We start from the raw sequence: 14389 nt of genomic DNA on the forward strand, positions 1-14389 counted from the left end.
GTTTCTGACAGGTCTTACCCTTTTTCTGGTTCTTCATTAAGGCCTTACCATTTTTCAGGGTATGATTTTCTGCCAGCACTGCATGAAATACTGCTCTCAGTGGTTAATGTGTGTGCTGAGGAAGCCAGCTAAAAGAGTACTGAAGTATTGATTTCAGCACGCAGAAAAAGATGAGTGTGGTAATTCCAGGGTGACACAAGAGGTCCCACTCCTACATTTGTCACTGTATTTCCACCAGGATGACTGCAGGAGAAATCATCTTTAAAAACCCAGAATCTCATTGAGGAGCACCTGATTATGTGTTCTTTATTTTCTTGATACACAGCTAGGGGTAGATTTGCAGAAGTTCTCAATACTTTGTCTTTACATTCACTTTGATGGAAGCAGTGCTTTGTATATATCAAAGCTTATATAAACTTCCTAAGATTTAAAAATGGGGGGGGGGGGGGGGGGAAGTGTAACTACCCTAAATAAATTAGAATCTCTGTATCACAGATTGACAAAATTGATGAGCACTCAGTAGTTTGAAGCAAGTGCCTATAATCTTTCCTTTCCCATTGGTAAAATGTACTACTAATTTCACTCCCTTGAATAGATGAAATATAATTTCTGTGATACTTCCAACATGGTCAAATATCGGGTTAGTTTGGAATAGTAGTAGGAATTTTATCAGTACACAAGTAAATCTATACATACTTAGGGCCAGCTTTACATGATGTGCAGAGAATGAGACTTGGAGTCCCACATTTAGAGAAGGATAAAAGGAAATAACAGGTAACTTACTATTTAATATTTCCAACTTTCAAAGTGCTAATCATGTGGAAAAAAATTGCATCATTAAGTCACTTGTGGGGAAAAAAGAAGCATCAGATTATCTCTGCTTTTCACTGGCAGGTTTAGGGTTGTCATGGCCTTCATGGTGGTGTTCTGTGGTCCCCTTGTAGCGCTTTGATAACTTCAGGTTGAAATACAGTGCACACACAGGATGAGATTAATTACTTTCCTCTGACATTTCCTAGCTTAGGACTCACCGACTTCACAGCCTAAATAATATTTGAAAACTTATTTCATATTTGAGGTAATCATCAACCTAGGAAAACAAGGGTGATCCAGTTATTTGAATTTTATCCAGGAGTTACTTTTGTCTATTTTGAATTCATGGTATACTTCAGTAGAGTGACAGGAGCACTCAAGTGCAAAAAATTTCTTCTACCGCCCATATGAGAAAATGAGATTGTCATTCAGCAGCCATGCATGGAAACTGTCCTAAGCCAGCAGTAACTGGTATATTTGGTGTAACCAAAAAAATTTTAAACTGCATGACCTTAAGAACCACAAAGTCAACAAAGATTAGCTAATGCTCGGGTGAATTTATGTTGACTGCAAAGCGAGATTGTGGATCAAATTCTTGACAAACTAAAGAAAGTGGCACAATGTTCATTGTTTACATAGTAATAACTAAACAGTGAACATTGTGCCATTTTTTGCTAGAAAAGAGAATGTATTAATATGATACAGAAACAGACATTTCAAGAAGAAAACTTCTTTGGTGCCTTTATAACACCAGAACCTCATCCTCTCTTCTGTCCAAGCTCTACATTTTCTGCCTTTCTGTTGAGTAGATCTGTGCAGAAATGCATGACAGAAGATTTAACTTCAACTACCCTTTGATTAGTTTGACTTGTAGAAGAAGTTTTCTTACATTTCCTCTTCCTGTTTTCTCCCCTGTCCTGGGGTGCATGTGGATACTTGGCTGCTGCAGGACTCAACCTACTGCAGGTTATTTCTGCTGTATAACCTAGTTATTTCTGAAGCCTTCTGATCACTGAAATATGTCTGACTGCCAGCTCATTTATAAAGACAGGTGCCAAGTTCAACCACTCTGTGTGTGGATAGAGGAATAAGCAATTACTAGGACAACAATCGTCAAGAAATGCTCAATCTTTTTTCCATCACATATGGGAATGCAGAAGAGAGAACAAAAGTAATTTTTAATTATTTAGGACTCAGGGTACAAAGCTCAGAAATCTGATATAATAGAATTGTATTACCATTGAAGCAAAGGATGAGAATTTCCTTGAATAGGAAGGAGTGATTCTTGTCCCTTTTACTACTCACTACTGTTCTCCGTTTTCCACATCTGTTGAAACTGTCTAGATTGACTTTTGCTCCAAACTCTTCATTCTCTCTGGCATTTTGTAGAAGTAGCTCTCTAGCTCCTGCTTGGGTTGGCAAAGAACTGAGTGTCACCAATGTGCTGAACAAATGCCACAACTCAGCAGTCACATCATGCCTCTCTTGCATAGGTATCAAACTGCTTCACAAAACATGGCAAAAATTATTAACCTTGCCTTGATAGACAGAAAACCCAAGGTTCAGAGTGAAGTGATTTGCCCAGGATTGTGCACATGCTGTTGGCACATTGGTGAACAGGCTGTAAGCGCACCCTAAATTCTGGTCTAGCATCCCCCTTCTTGACAGTATTAACATTTAACTAATAATAGCCAATTGCCCTTGGTGCTCCCACACACATCAGTATGGAAGGCTCAGGATCTCCCCCCTGGATGCTGGTCCTCCTGAGGCATGCACAGCTACTTGTCGTGTCCCTTTCAATCTGCCTTTGAAGGAAAGGAAGCAACCACTGAGTGTGACCCCATTCATTCCTGCCAGCTTGCACAAGTGGATGATAGCAGTCGGGTACATTGGAGGTGATATAAAAGCACATTCATCTGTAACAAAAGCCACTAAAGGATGTTCTGTAATCATCACTGCTACCTAACCTCTGTCCTGCATGAGCTGATTAAATTGTTTTAAAATATTTAAACACGGTACTCATCGTGATCAATGTCATTCTGTTGGTCAGGTCAGTGGGAATGAAGAATAAAACCCCATTTACTGAACCACAGATATTGGCTGTGTTTCCGGAACAGGCCAAGGGCTTATTGAAAAGAATATTGATTGTGCCAAGAAAACATTGAGCAGTTACAAAAGTTTAATCATATTCTTGTTCAAGCTTGCCTTCAGTGCCAGGAATTAAAATTCTCCAATCTCCTGAGGATGGAAGATGCATTTCCATAATGATCTGTAAGCTTCCAATGCTTAGCATCTGTACTGAATGGTGGAATTATTCATTGCAAGTGATTTACTGAGATTTATACACAGTGCTTTATGCACCAAGTGTACAAATTACGCAGAAACAAGCTGTGATTTCATTATTGTTTCTCATTTGCAGTTGTTTAACAATGGCTGGGCAAGCCAGTGTTAGCGCACAATATGTTTTTGAAGTGGTCACAATAAATATTTGGTCTTCATGATTGAACAACGTATGCCTGGTCCCTCAAATCAGATGAAACTCCAATGATTACTCAGCTCGAAAAGATTGCTTTCATTATAAGGATGTGTCTATGTCTTAATTAGAAAACTGCTCATAAACCTTTACAGTAGGCTGAGAGAACTACTGTGTGCAGGGAGTGAAATGTCATGTTCAGAATGGCCCAAGTGCTATGGTAGTGCCTGGTTATAGAGGCTCTGTGGGGTTAAAGAGCAGAAGTGTTTGCCAAGAGAAAACAGGAAATTGTTTTTCTGGGCTCTGATTGTGAAGACTTACACTTTTCTAAGCTAAGCTCACTGCAGTGGAGAACAAAACCAAAATAAGAGCTATGTCTGAGCTACTATTTCCCTTCCCCTTTCAAGAAGAAATCCTCTGCTTCTCTTATATCTGTGGCAATCTTTATGGAATTCAGTTGTTGCTGGATGTCCTGCAAAGGGAGATGTGAGTGTAGCCAGGGCAGAGGTATCTCAGTGGCTTCCAAATAACTGAGACTACAGCATTAACAAGGATAGTAGGGTTACACAGGGCATGGGCACCTTCTCTACACAGCACAAAGTCTTCAAACATGCTGCGGTGCTCTCAGGTATTTTTGTATAGCAGGCTAAGTCAGAGTTATATGGTATGTACACCTATGTGTTGTAAAATTGACTTATATCCTACCCAAAAAAGGGTGTGCTGTGAATTCTTCCCCCTTTGCGAAACTTGTAGGAATTTATGACTAAAGGGTCAGTGGGCGGAATCACTTTACAGACGTGTCCTGTCTCAGTTCTTTGACTCCTGATGACTGTGAACTGCAAAATGAGGAGTTAAACATGTCATATACTTCAAGTTTCTTTGTCGGGCCTGTCACTTCTGAGATGCAAAGGACAGTTGCATTGGTGCCTGGAGTTCTGAGTTTTTTTCTCTTTCTGCCCCCACCCTTCAGTTACCTTCTGTGAGATCTCTTCAAGGACATGGAAGGAAATGTCATACATGAAGAAGACTTTAAAATTAAGATAGTGTCCGTGTGAAGGTGGCTGAAAAATTGGAGTGTAAAGAAAAAATCAAAAGGGGTAAAAGACCTGGAAGCAAATGCTAGGTAGCAAATAAAAACGGGTGATGCATTGGTTGGGGTAGCTTGGGTACAGGTAGATAGAATTAGGAGCAAGGTCAAGAGGAACAGAGAACGCCTTGAAAATCTTGAACCATCAACAGATGCACACAGTGTGCATGCATGTAGGCTCTTTTCTCAAGGCAAGAAGAAGGAACAGCATCTTCCTACTTGAGAAAAAAACCAATGAGCAACACAAAACCAATAAGAAGACGTAAACTAATTCTTCTTATGTTTTATTTTGGGAAGGGAACAGTCAAAGTAGCAAGTCCAGAGTACAGGGTTCTACAGAGCTGTGGTGTCCTGAGGCACCTTGCCTACATTCACTTATCCAATCCTGCATCTCACACTTATGGATTCATAGTACAATTCCCCTAGCTCCAGCTGTACACTCTCTACACAAGCCAGTACAGTGCTTCCTAATAGAACGTGTGCTTGGAAATGCCCCATTTGAGGACATGTTCCCAGTCTACACTGTTACACCATGGTCCTTCCCATCATCCAGCACCCCTAGTGCCTATTGTGTAACTCTGAGCTGCTTGTGTGTTTATTGTGCTGGTTTGAGAAGATCAATGTTGTGCTTAACCCAATATGCTCAGTTAAAGATTCAGTTTGCTTTTTGGCACATTAAATCAAATAATTCATAAAGAAAACAAAAGTATTGCTTTTTCTGCCTTACTCTTGTGATACATGAGGTTAACATTTATTTGCTTAGACATTCCTCTGTGATTAGAGGATGTCTGGTAAGGTCAAAACAGACTTATACTGTGAAGTGGGGGGTCTCAGCAAGGAGATGGGTGCTGGGAGGGAGCAAAAGAGCTGCTGCTGAAGGCCATGTACCTTTTTTGCTTGTGTGTTTTAAGGGATTACATGGATTAGCAGCGTGTGGAGAAAAAACAGCCATTCAGGAATCATTTACAGATACATAATAGGATTATTTATAGAGGGCAAGTTAGAACTAGATTTATACAGCCCACTGTATCTGGTCCCCAGATTACTATGGAGGTTGTAGTGATACTGAGTCTCAACAAAATCCTCTTTAAGAAAAATTTTGCTTATTTGGGCTTCTATATCTTTGTGCTCTGTTCAGTATCACAGAAACATGACAGACTTGTAGCCAAATACTAATCTCAGAAACTTCACAGGAGTTAACTAACACCATCTGCGGCAGTTTTTACTGCAAATTACCACAACATGTGAAATGTTTCTCAGTGATTTGTAGAGCCTTGTCATGGGAATAGTATCACAAGGCCTCCTTGCACCATGGCTCTCATTTCCAGACGTCTCTGTTTTAGATATATAGGAAAGGATGCTTGATTATAACGCTTCAGTAAAAAGGAAGATTCTTCTTCTCAGTGTGCCTTGAATACTAATGCAAAGCAGAAATGAAAGAAATTAAACCAAATAGCATGAGTATCACATATGTAAGTAAAAAGTTTTCTCTATCACAAAGCTACTCCCCAGATGCTGAACAGCCATTTTTATCTGTACCCTCTTGCTTCTTCTCAGGGTTTGTTTCCCTCTCCCTTGGTCTTGCAGTAGTACTTTGGACAAGTAGAAGAAAGCAGAAAGGATTTGCAGGGGGAAAAATTCCACCTTGGCAACAAGCAGACCAAAACAGAGAACAAGAAAAAAGATACAAACAATCAGTGAGTACAGAGGAGAGTCACCAAGATCATTAAAGGGATGGATCCCATCTTCCAGGGGAAAGGCTGAGGGAACTGGGATTGTTCAGCCTAGAGAAGAGAAGGCTTTGAGGTGACTTAATTGCAGCCTTCTGCTACCTGAAGGATGCTTACAAGAAAGATAGAGGGAGACTTTTTACAAGAGCAGGTGGTAACAGGACAAGGGGGAGTGGCTTCACACTGAAAGAGGGCAGGTTTAGATTGGATATTAGGAGGAATTTTTTTTTCTGTGAGGGTGGTGAGACTCTGGAACATGTCCAGAGAAGCTGTGAAGACCCCATCCCTGGAAGTGTTCAAGGCCAGGTTGGGTGGGGCTATGTACGACCTGGTCTGGTGGGAGGCATCCCTGCCCATGGCGAGGGGCTGTAAGCAGGTATCTTTGAGGTCCCTTCTAATCCAAGCCATTCTGTGATTGTGTGATTCTGTGATTTGTTGGACTCTTACCCCCTAACTTTGATACCTGCAGGAAGGTAATTTCTTGCAGCTTCATCCTCCTTTTGTTTGTTTTAAGACCATTGATTAGCACTTCCCTTTAGTCCTGGCAACTGGTTCTTGCCTATTGTGCACATTTCACTTCTCTCCAAGGGTGTGGCAGCATTTGGCACTTTTCCAGAGAGGAGGCTGTGGGGGGGGGGGGGCACACAGCAGAACACTTTGTGAATCTGAGCGGGCACGAATGTGCTTTCTACAACAATCAAAACCACCAGATGTGCTTTCTACAACAATCAAAACCAGCAGAAAATAGCAAATTAAGATTTATAATTGTGTTCTCCAGAGTCATTTACTAACCCTGGCAGACAGAACACGTTTCTGGGAGCTTCTCTTTTTGGGGAGCAAGACTATACATTTATTTTGCTTGGGTTTTTTTATAATTAAGCTTCTTAAGATGATGGGTCTCCTGTGCTGACCTACCACTACAAGAACTTCCTCTTTCCACTGATGATCTAAGAAAAAGCAGTTCCTAATTTGTGTTCTTGGGAATCTCACCTGTTGGAATGTTGGGGGTTACAAGACAGACGATGGACTTTGGACCTGGTTAACATAAGAGATTTGATAACAGGATGCCTTTGCAAAAGCAAACGGAACTTTGAAAATTAGACCAAGATTGCAAGAAGATTCAATCAAATGGGTTTATTGGAAAAAGAAAATCCCATTAAACTCTGCAAGCAAGAGATGTTGTTCTATGCATAAGTTTGTGTATGTGATTTTAACCTAATCATTGTAGTACACACTACTAGTCTCCCTGAAAAAGTATATAAGTGTTTGTATCCCACAATAAAATCGGATTCTGATCACAGAGTCAGTCTCCTTGTCTCTCTCCATCGCCGACACTCACCATCTTAAATAATGAAAAAAAAGACTGATTGTTAAAAAGCTTTGATTTTTTTGTGGATTTTTGTGTATTTTTTCATGACTTAGAAAATGACTAAATTATTATATTCTTCCCTAGAATCTGATTGCTAACTGACATGGCCATTAGAGGCTGAGCTGGTGAACAGCATATGAAAGGGAAGAGTAACCTAATTAGAAAATAAATAAGGACAAGGGAAAAATTATTCTCTTTTGATATGAGCACCCCTAGCAGCTTTTTAATAGTGATCTGTATTTTAAATCAGAGGGGTTTGAAATCTTTCACAATAGAAGCAATTTTTCAAATATTTGTAATTTAAATAAAAAAGAGAAGAAAAGATGCAAACTCTTCCAATATTGTCCAGAACCAGTAAAGCTAAGAGCTAGAGGTATGCTGCAAGTGTAAAAGAAAAAAAAAAGAGAAAAACCCCACATAGTTTTTATTGCTTTGGGAACAAAGATGGAAGTGGCATGTGAATGGATGGTAAGAATGAAAAGCTGTCCCTGAAGCCTGATGGGAGTTTAGTCTCTCTTGATGCCCTCAAAATTGTGTCAACCCTTTCCATGAATACTTAATTGGCTTTTAAAGGGAAAATTATCACTATTCTAATACATCACCTGTTTTTAAAAAATGTTTTCAAAATACTTCTTTTATCCCTTCCCTACATCCTTCACTAGTAACCCATGGAAATACATAAAAGGTTAATAAAAGGTTAATGAGTACTACACAAAAGGTTAATAAGAGTCTGAAGAAATCAAGAATTTGATATATTCTTTAGTTGTTAGTGAAAAAAATTCTGTTCTGGTTTGCAATCAATGGGATCATTGACTTTTATGGGACCACAAAGAGACTACAATTTCATATTCATTTATCATTCTGAGTGTACTTTGAATTTTCCAGGAAAGGTGAAATTTAAAATAATAATAGCCATGTAAATGCAAGTGACTAGATGGCTCATGAGATAGGAGATCTAAAATACTACTATTTTCTCTTTATGTCAGTTGCTTACACTCAGCTGCCAATTGCCATTCAGAGGGCACTTGTGAGGAAGAATGTACTGTGTTTCCTAAAGAAATAGCAGTTTTCCACAGCATGGAAAACTCTCCATGGTAACACATCAGTTGCTGCCTTGCTAACTTGCACAGCTAATTAAAATAATCTAGAGAGGAACAATGAAAAGTACCTTTATTTTATTAAGCTGTTGAACATTCTCAGTGAATAAACAGAAGACATCTTGAGTGGTTCGTTCCCTTGGTAATGGAGAAATCAGGTGCAGTACCAGTGCAGAAGAAACTGCTGGGTAGATTATTACTATTTTAGATTTTTCATTTGTAACATTGGTAATCTGATTTTTCTGAATGCTAGAAAATTTCAGAAGACTATTTATGTTTGTACTGTTGCACAGGAAATGATAAAGAGATGACAGGCCAATGTGTCTGGCCTCTTTTGAGCCTTCAGTGCATTGTTGGAAAAGATTTTGGTTCTATTACAGCAGCAAGGAAAGCCAAATTTCAGACAGACCCTCAGATTAAGTACCACATATTTCTGTTTTTGTTGTGCACTTGTTGTCAGGTATTGTCTGAGGTACAGAACATGAATGTGCCCCTCCATAGCCTCAGTCTCTTCTTCCTTTTCCTCTTTTCCCTACTTTGACATTTAGACTTACCTTTAGAATATATCCTTAGGGACAGAGATGGTCATATCATGATACTCCTTTGGTGAGGCCTGATCTTTGCTACCTCCTATCCCTTCTAGGATTTCTTCCCCTGCTTCTTTTCTTTTTACGGTTTTTGGGTGTTCTGTGACTTCATCCAGTCCTCCCTTCTAGCGTTTCCAGTATTCTGCACAGGTCATGAGTTTCTGTCAACAGCGCAGCTTGAAATGTGACAAAAAATTCAGGCCTTAATTTCAAGCTGGAGCCATAGGGTTTAGGAACTCAAAAGTTATTGTTTCAATACAGTGTTGTTTTAAAGCACAGTAAAAACTGCCTAGCAAGGTGTCTTGAATTGTCTTGCAGGTTGTGGACTCCCTGTTCTTGGAAGTGTTCAAGATCAGGCTGGATGAGGCTCTGAGTAAACTGGTCTAGCAGAAGGTTCCCTGCTCATGGCAGGGGATTTGGAACTAGGTGATCTTTAATGTCCCTTTCAACCCAAACGCTTCTATGATTCTACTGCAGAGGAAGTGGAAATGAAAATTAAGTAGTGGTACAGCAACACTTTTAGAATAACTAAGTTACCTTTAATGGCTGACTCTTCTGTCACATGGCTGTTGTAAGGCAAAAATCAGTGCAGGCCTATGCAAGAGATGTCACTTTTCAGGTCCATCCAACGATAAAGTCCAACTCCTGGCCCTGCACAGCACCATCCCCAGGAGTCACACCCTGTGCCTGAAAGCATTGTCCAAACACTTGAGCTCTGGCAGCCTTGGAGCTATGACCACTGCCCTGGCGAGCCTGTTCCAGTGACCAATTACCCTATGGGTGAAGAACCTTTTCTCTCTCATGCAGGGCTTCTTAGCAAAAGCACCTCTTGGGCTCAAGCACCCTCAGGATCATCAGGTCAGCAATGCCCTGAACCACAGAAGTGTTTGCTAAGGTGTGTACATAACATGCACTAACACTGGGCTTTCTTTTTCCTTTCCTGCTGTTCATTCAACTAGCAATTCAGTCAGGGATTCTGATGGTCAGGTCAACTTACAGTATACCTCCAGAATGATGAGTTGCAGCTTCATGTTGTTTCAGAACAAGATTTTGGGAGGAGGGGTCACACTTGACGGGTTTTCCATGTGTCACCTGATTTTACTGATACACTTGATGGGCAGCTGACAAGTTTAGATAGAAGTTATGGCCATAATGCACTTATTTCAAGCAGCTGCTATCAAATTGTTTTTAACTAGTCAAAGGAAATGCGTGTTAATCAACTTACAAAAAAAAATTGAGTAGAATCTTATGTATAGTTGCCAACATGAAGAGTTACTGTAGATAAATAATTTTTGAAATGATGTGCCACATTAAAATACACCGATACTTGCATCTCATTTACACAAGTTTCTGCTAAATGATTTCAAATTAGTGTAAGAAATGAGCATTTCAGCTACACCTTCCTAATTTAGTCTAAAAAAATATGACCAAGAATTTCCTTACATACATTGTTTTATAATGCAACACAGGACTCTCCCAGAATTGGTAATTAACTTCATATAATTATAGTTATGCAGAAAAATTAGGCAAATTTAACTGGAAATACTCTTTTAAAAATCCACTTATAGAAAATAATCAGTGTATATAGATAGTAGTTATTTTTGCAAGTCTATCACTTCATTAGTTTAAGACAAAAAATCCCAAATACAGCTTTTTCCATACGCCCAAGCTGCTTAGATTGGACCATTTTATTTTAAATATTGTAAATCCAATTCTGAAAGACTCTCATAGGCTTTAAATACAAAAGCTTCAGACTAACAACAGTGATTTTCTGAAGTCTGGGTGTGAGAAAGCTGACAGTGACATATGTATATGTCAGAGATGAATAAATACAAAAACATAAAATTAAAAACGCCAGCAATCTCATACATAGTTTTATTTATTTATTTTTTATTAAGGTTGTAAAAGATTCAAGTGTCAGAACTATAATGTCGGAATTGTTTATAATGTCAAGTGATGCATGTTGCATATTCTTTCTATATTCCATTGATCAACCAGAACCTGGGATAATAACTGTAGATGACGGAGTACATTTCATGTGCAAATGGACATGGATTTGAAGTGAATTTTGAAGAAAAACTCTTTTGTATTGAAGTCTTAATAACTCTTTTGTTCAACTTGCACCAATCCTTCAACAAATTATTTTGCTTAATTCTGAAGTTTCTAACAGTAATTAATATTAGTGTGATTCCTGCAGGGCATTGTCACTCAAAGAGAACTTAGTCTTATGATATAATATAGTACTTTGATAAAACTTGTTACAGACTTGAGAGAATCAATGCTAATAGATCCCGAAAGAACTATAGTTTTCCCTTCGCACACATTTCATGCCATTCCAGTTTGTAGAATTAGTCTTGTTATTTACAAAGTAAGGTTGTGCTTTGAGCATGCTTTCCTAAAAAAATGAAAAAGATGTGATCATGCCATCTGCAAATGCCTTCCCTGCAGTCCTGGCTACCACCTTCAGAGACAATTGCAAACCAGTTTGACAGGAGGTAGAAATCTCAGAAAGACTCCATTGCTAAAAGCTTTCACCAAGGTATTTGGGCAGGGTAAAGATACCTAAATTAGTCAGGGAAAGGCTGTCTGTTTTGCAGAAGTACAAGTAACCCTATATCTATAACCTTTTGTTTCATACAGCCCTGGCAAAGAGCCTAGTAAAAAGATTTTTTTTTGCAAAGGAGGACATAAAGTCAAAGGACACAAATCTCTGGGAGCACTTACAAAATGATTTGGGTTTTACTATCCTTTGAACTTCTAATTTTGCTTTACAAAGACAACAAAATTTAATTCCAACACTTTTATAAAAGGTTGATTTAAAATAACAGTGGCTGAGCCCTGGAAAAAACATCAAAATATCACATTATTTTAATTAACAAATGTAATAAAATCAAGAGTAGTAGAGAGCTTGTTAAGGAGGAATCACATCTTGGGAATATTAAGCTAGCTGAAGTGTTTCCCAGAGAACTTAATCCAATTTTGAGTACTGATTAGAGCAAATGTTAGGTTAATACAAAGCAGGCTTTGTTCTTAATTCATCTGGATAGAACACAGTCCTACCTAAAAGTTTGTGCCCACACTTTAGATAGCAGGTTAAAGAACACATTATACAAAGAAAAAAAATTATTAACTTTGTATCTTCTAGAAAAGTTGCAGTTTACATTATTTCCATTATTTTATCGATTAGTCTGAACAGAAGAGAACGTGCTGTTTTCAGTTTGGATAGTTCTTCATAGTACCTGGTATGAGACTGTTTTGGATTTGTGACCAAAACAATATTGATAACACAAAGATGTTTTCATTACTGCTGAGAAGCACTTGCACAGTGAAAAGTCCTTTTCTGCTTCTCACCCCACCCCACCACTGAGTGGGCTGGGGGTGCACAAGGAGTTGTGAGGGGACAGAGCCAGGACAGCGGGTCCCAAACGACCACAGGGATGTCCCACACTATGTGGAGACATGTTCTGCATATAGAGCTGGGTGAGAAGAAGGAAGGGAGAGGATGTTCAAAGTGATGGCATTTGTCTTCTCAAGTCACCCTTATGCTTGATAGATCCGTGCTTTCCGTGGAGAAGGCTGAACATCTTCCTGCCTGTGGGAGGTGCTGAATGAATTCCTTGCTTTGCTTTGCCTGTGTGCATTTTCTGTCCATATTAAACTGTCTTTATCTCAGCCCACAGATAATCTCACTTTCGCTCTTCCAATTCTCTTTCCTATCCCACTAGATTGGAGTGAGTGAGCAGCTAGCCAGGGTTTGACCACAACATGTTCATAGAGATCTAGATCATAGAGACTTTTACTGCATCAAATATATTTTCTATTATATGCAGGCAAAAGTTGTTGTTTTTTTTTCAGTTTTTTTGTTTGTTTTTTTGGTTTTGGGTTTTGTTTGTTTGTGGGGTTTTTGTTTGTTTTTTTTTTTTCCTGTGGCTGCCACAGTCATTAGCAAGGAAAAGAATAAAGAAAATAAAAGGATATATTAAAAAATTGAAAATTGTTACTCCTGGAGAAGGCTGCTCAGTATTGCCCGGCAGGCTTTGACAACATCAGCCTCTCTGAATATAGCAAACATTGTCTTCCTTGAAATTATGAAACAGACACCACCTCCATGACTGGATCCTTCAGACGCTGTTTCTCCTGCCATTCTGTATGACTTTGAGTACGTTGGAAAGGTCAAAACTTTTCGTAATTAATTCCATTAGGTCCTCGTCTTTTTCCACACCATTGATAAACTCTTCTAAAGTCAGTTCCCCTAAAAGAAAGTCAGATAGTCTTTAGAAGCTGAGAAACACAGCAATCTCTCCAGTGAACAAAAGACCATTCACACCAGATTGAATCCCTTATGAAAGTTGCTGGTAGGCAAATGCAGGTAGAGTATTTGCTAATGATTTCTCACTTTGCATCAGTCAGATCCTCACTCACTTGTTTTTCTGTTAAAATAGGTCAAACACAGCTTTCACTGAAGTCTGAAACAACTATAAGTGCTCATAAATGTGTGTAAAGGGGCTCTAATGAAGCCAGTATCAGGGCTGAATTAGGATGTACTGGCCACTTCTCACTGAGCTAACTGGAAATTATATTAGAGCTGGTTTTAAAAGAGATTAGTGTGTGATTTTCTAAGGATTAGTGGTCATAGTCCCTGTGTTGACTACTAGGATTATTTAAAGCCATTATCAGAGGTAGGGGAAAAAAATCAGCGAAGTAGTTTGATAGATAAATTCTTTCAAGGAACTGAAATGGCCATTTAGAGTGTGATTTTTTTGGGCTCATGTCAAAATCAGATAACTTCGAAGTTTAAAGACAACAATAAAATCTCTTTTATTGACGAATAGGAATATTGTTTAATGTTCTTCCTCTTTTCCTGCTCTTTTCCCTGTCAACAAAGGCCAGTTCTAGGCATGTGTCTGTTTGCATAGTACACAGAAATGTCCACAGTTCTCTGTCTACGGGTTGTTTCTTGTTAAATTCAGAACAATGGATGATTTCTCTGTAAAATTAGAAATGACAAGGGCCAGGCAAAGAGGAAAATAGCTGGATGAGTTAAGGCCATCGGGTGCAGGGGAGCAGCAGTTTCAGTCATGTGTATCTCTGGCAAATGCTTAGTGTGCTGACTTTTGGCTGTTTTCAGGTTTAAGTAGTCTCTGTAAGTTTGGGGGGGCGGTATGTTGTTTTTTGGTGGGTTTTTAGTCACATATGCCTTTGCTACAGAAGTGACAGGCTCATATAAAGAGGA

At 39.0% G+C, this 14389-nt stretch overlaps 1 protein-coding gene across 2 annotated transcripts in view; it reads right to left on the reverse strand.

Annotated features, from left to right (window-relative positions):
• Positions 1-11026: 11026 nt before the first annotated feature.
• GUCA1C (guanylate cyclase activator 1C) overlaps positions 11027-14389 on the reverse strand; it is a 39859-nt gene continuing 36496 nt past the window's right edge. For both annotated transcript variants that reach the window (XM_038147323.1, XM_038147332.1), the window contains exon 4: positions 11027-13408. In XM_038147323.1, coding sequence (XP_038003251.1) covers positions 13278-13408 — 131 coding nt within the window. In that variant the 3' untranslated portion in view covers positions 11027-13277. The remainder of the gene's footprint in view (positions 13409-14389) is intronic.

This window comes from Motacilla alba, chromosome 1 (genome assembly GCF_015832195.1).
Source record: "Motacilla alba alba isolate MOTALB_02 chromosome 1, Motacilla_alba_V1.0_pri, whole genome shotgun sequence".
In the NCBI taxonomy this organism is placed as follows: Eukaryota; Metazoa; Chordata; class Aves; order Passeriformes; family Motacillidae; genus Motacilla; species Motacilla alba.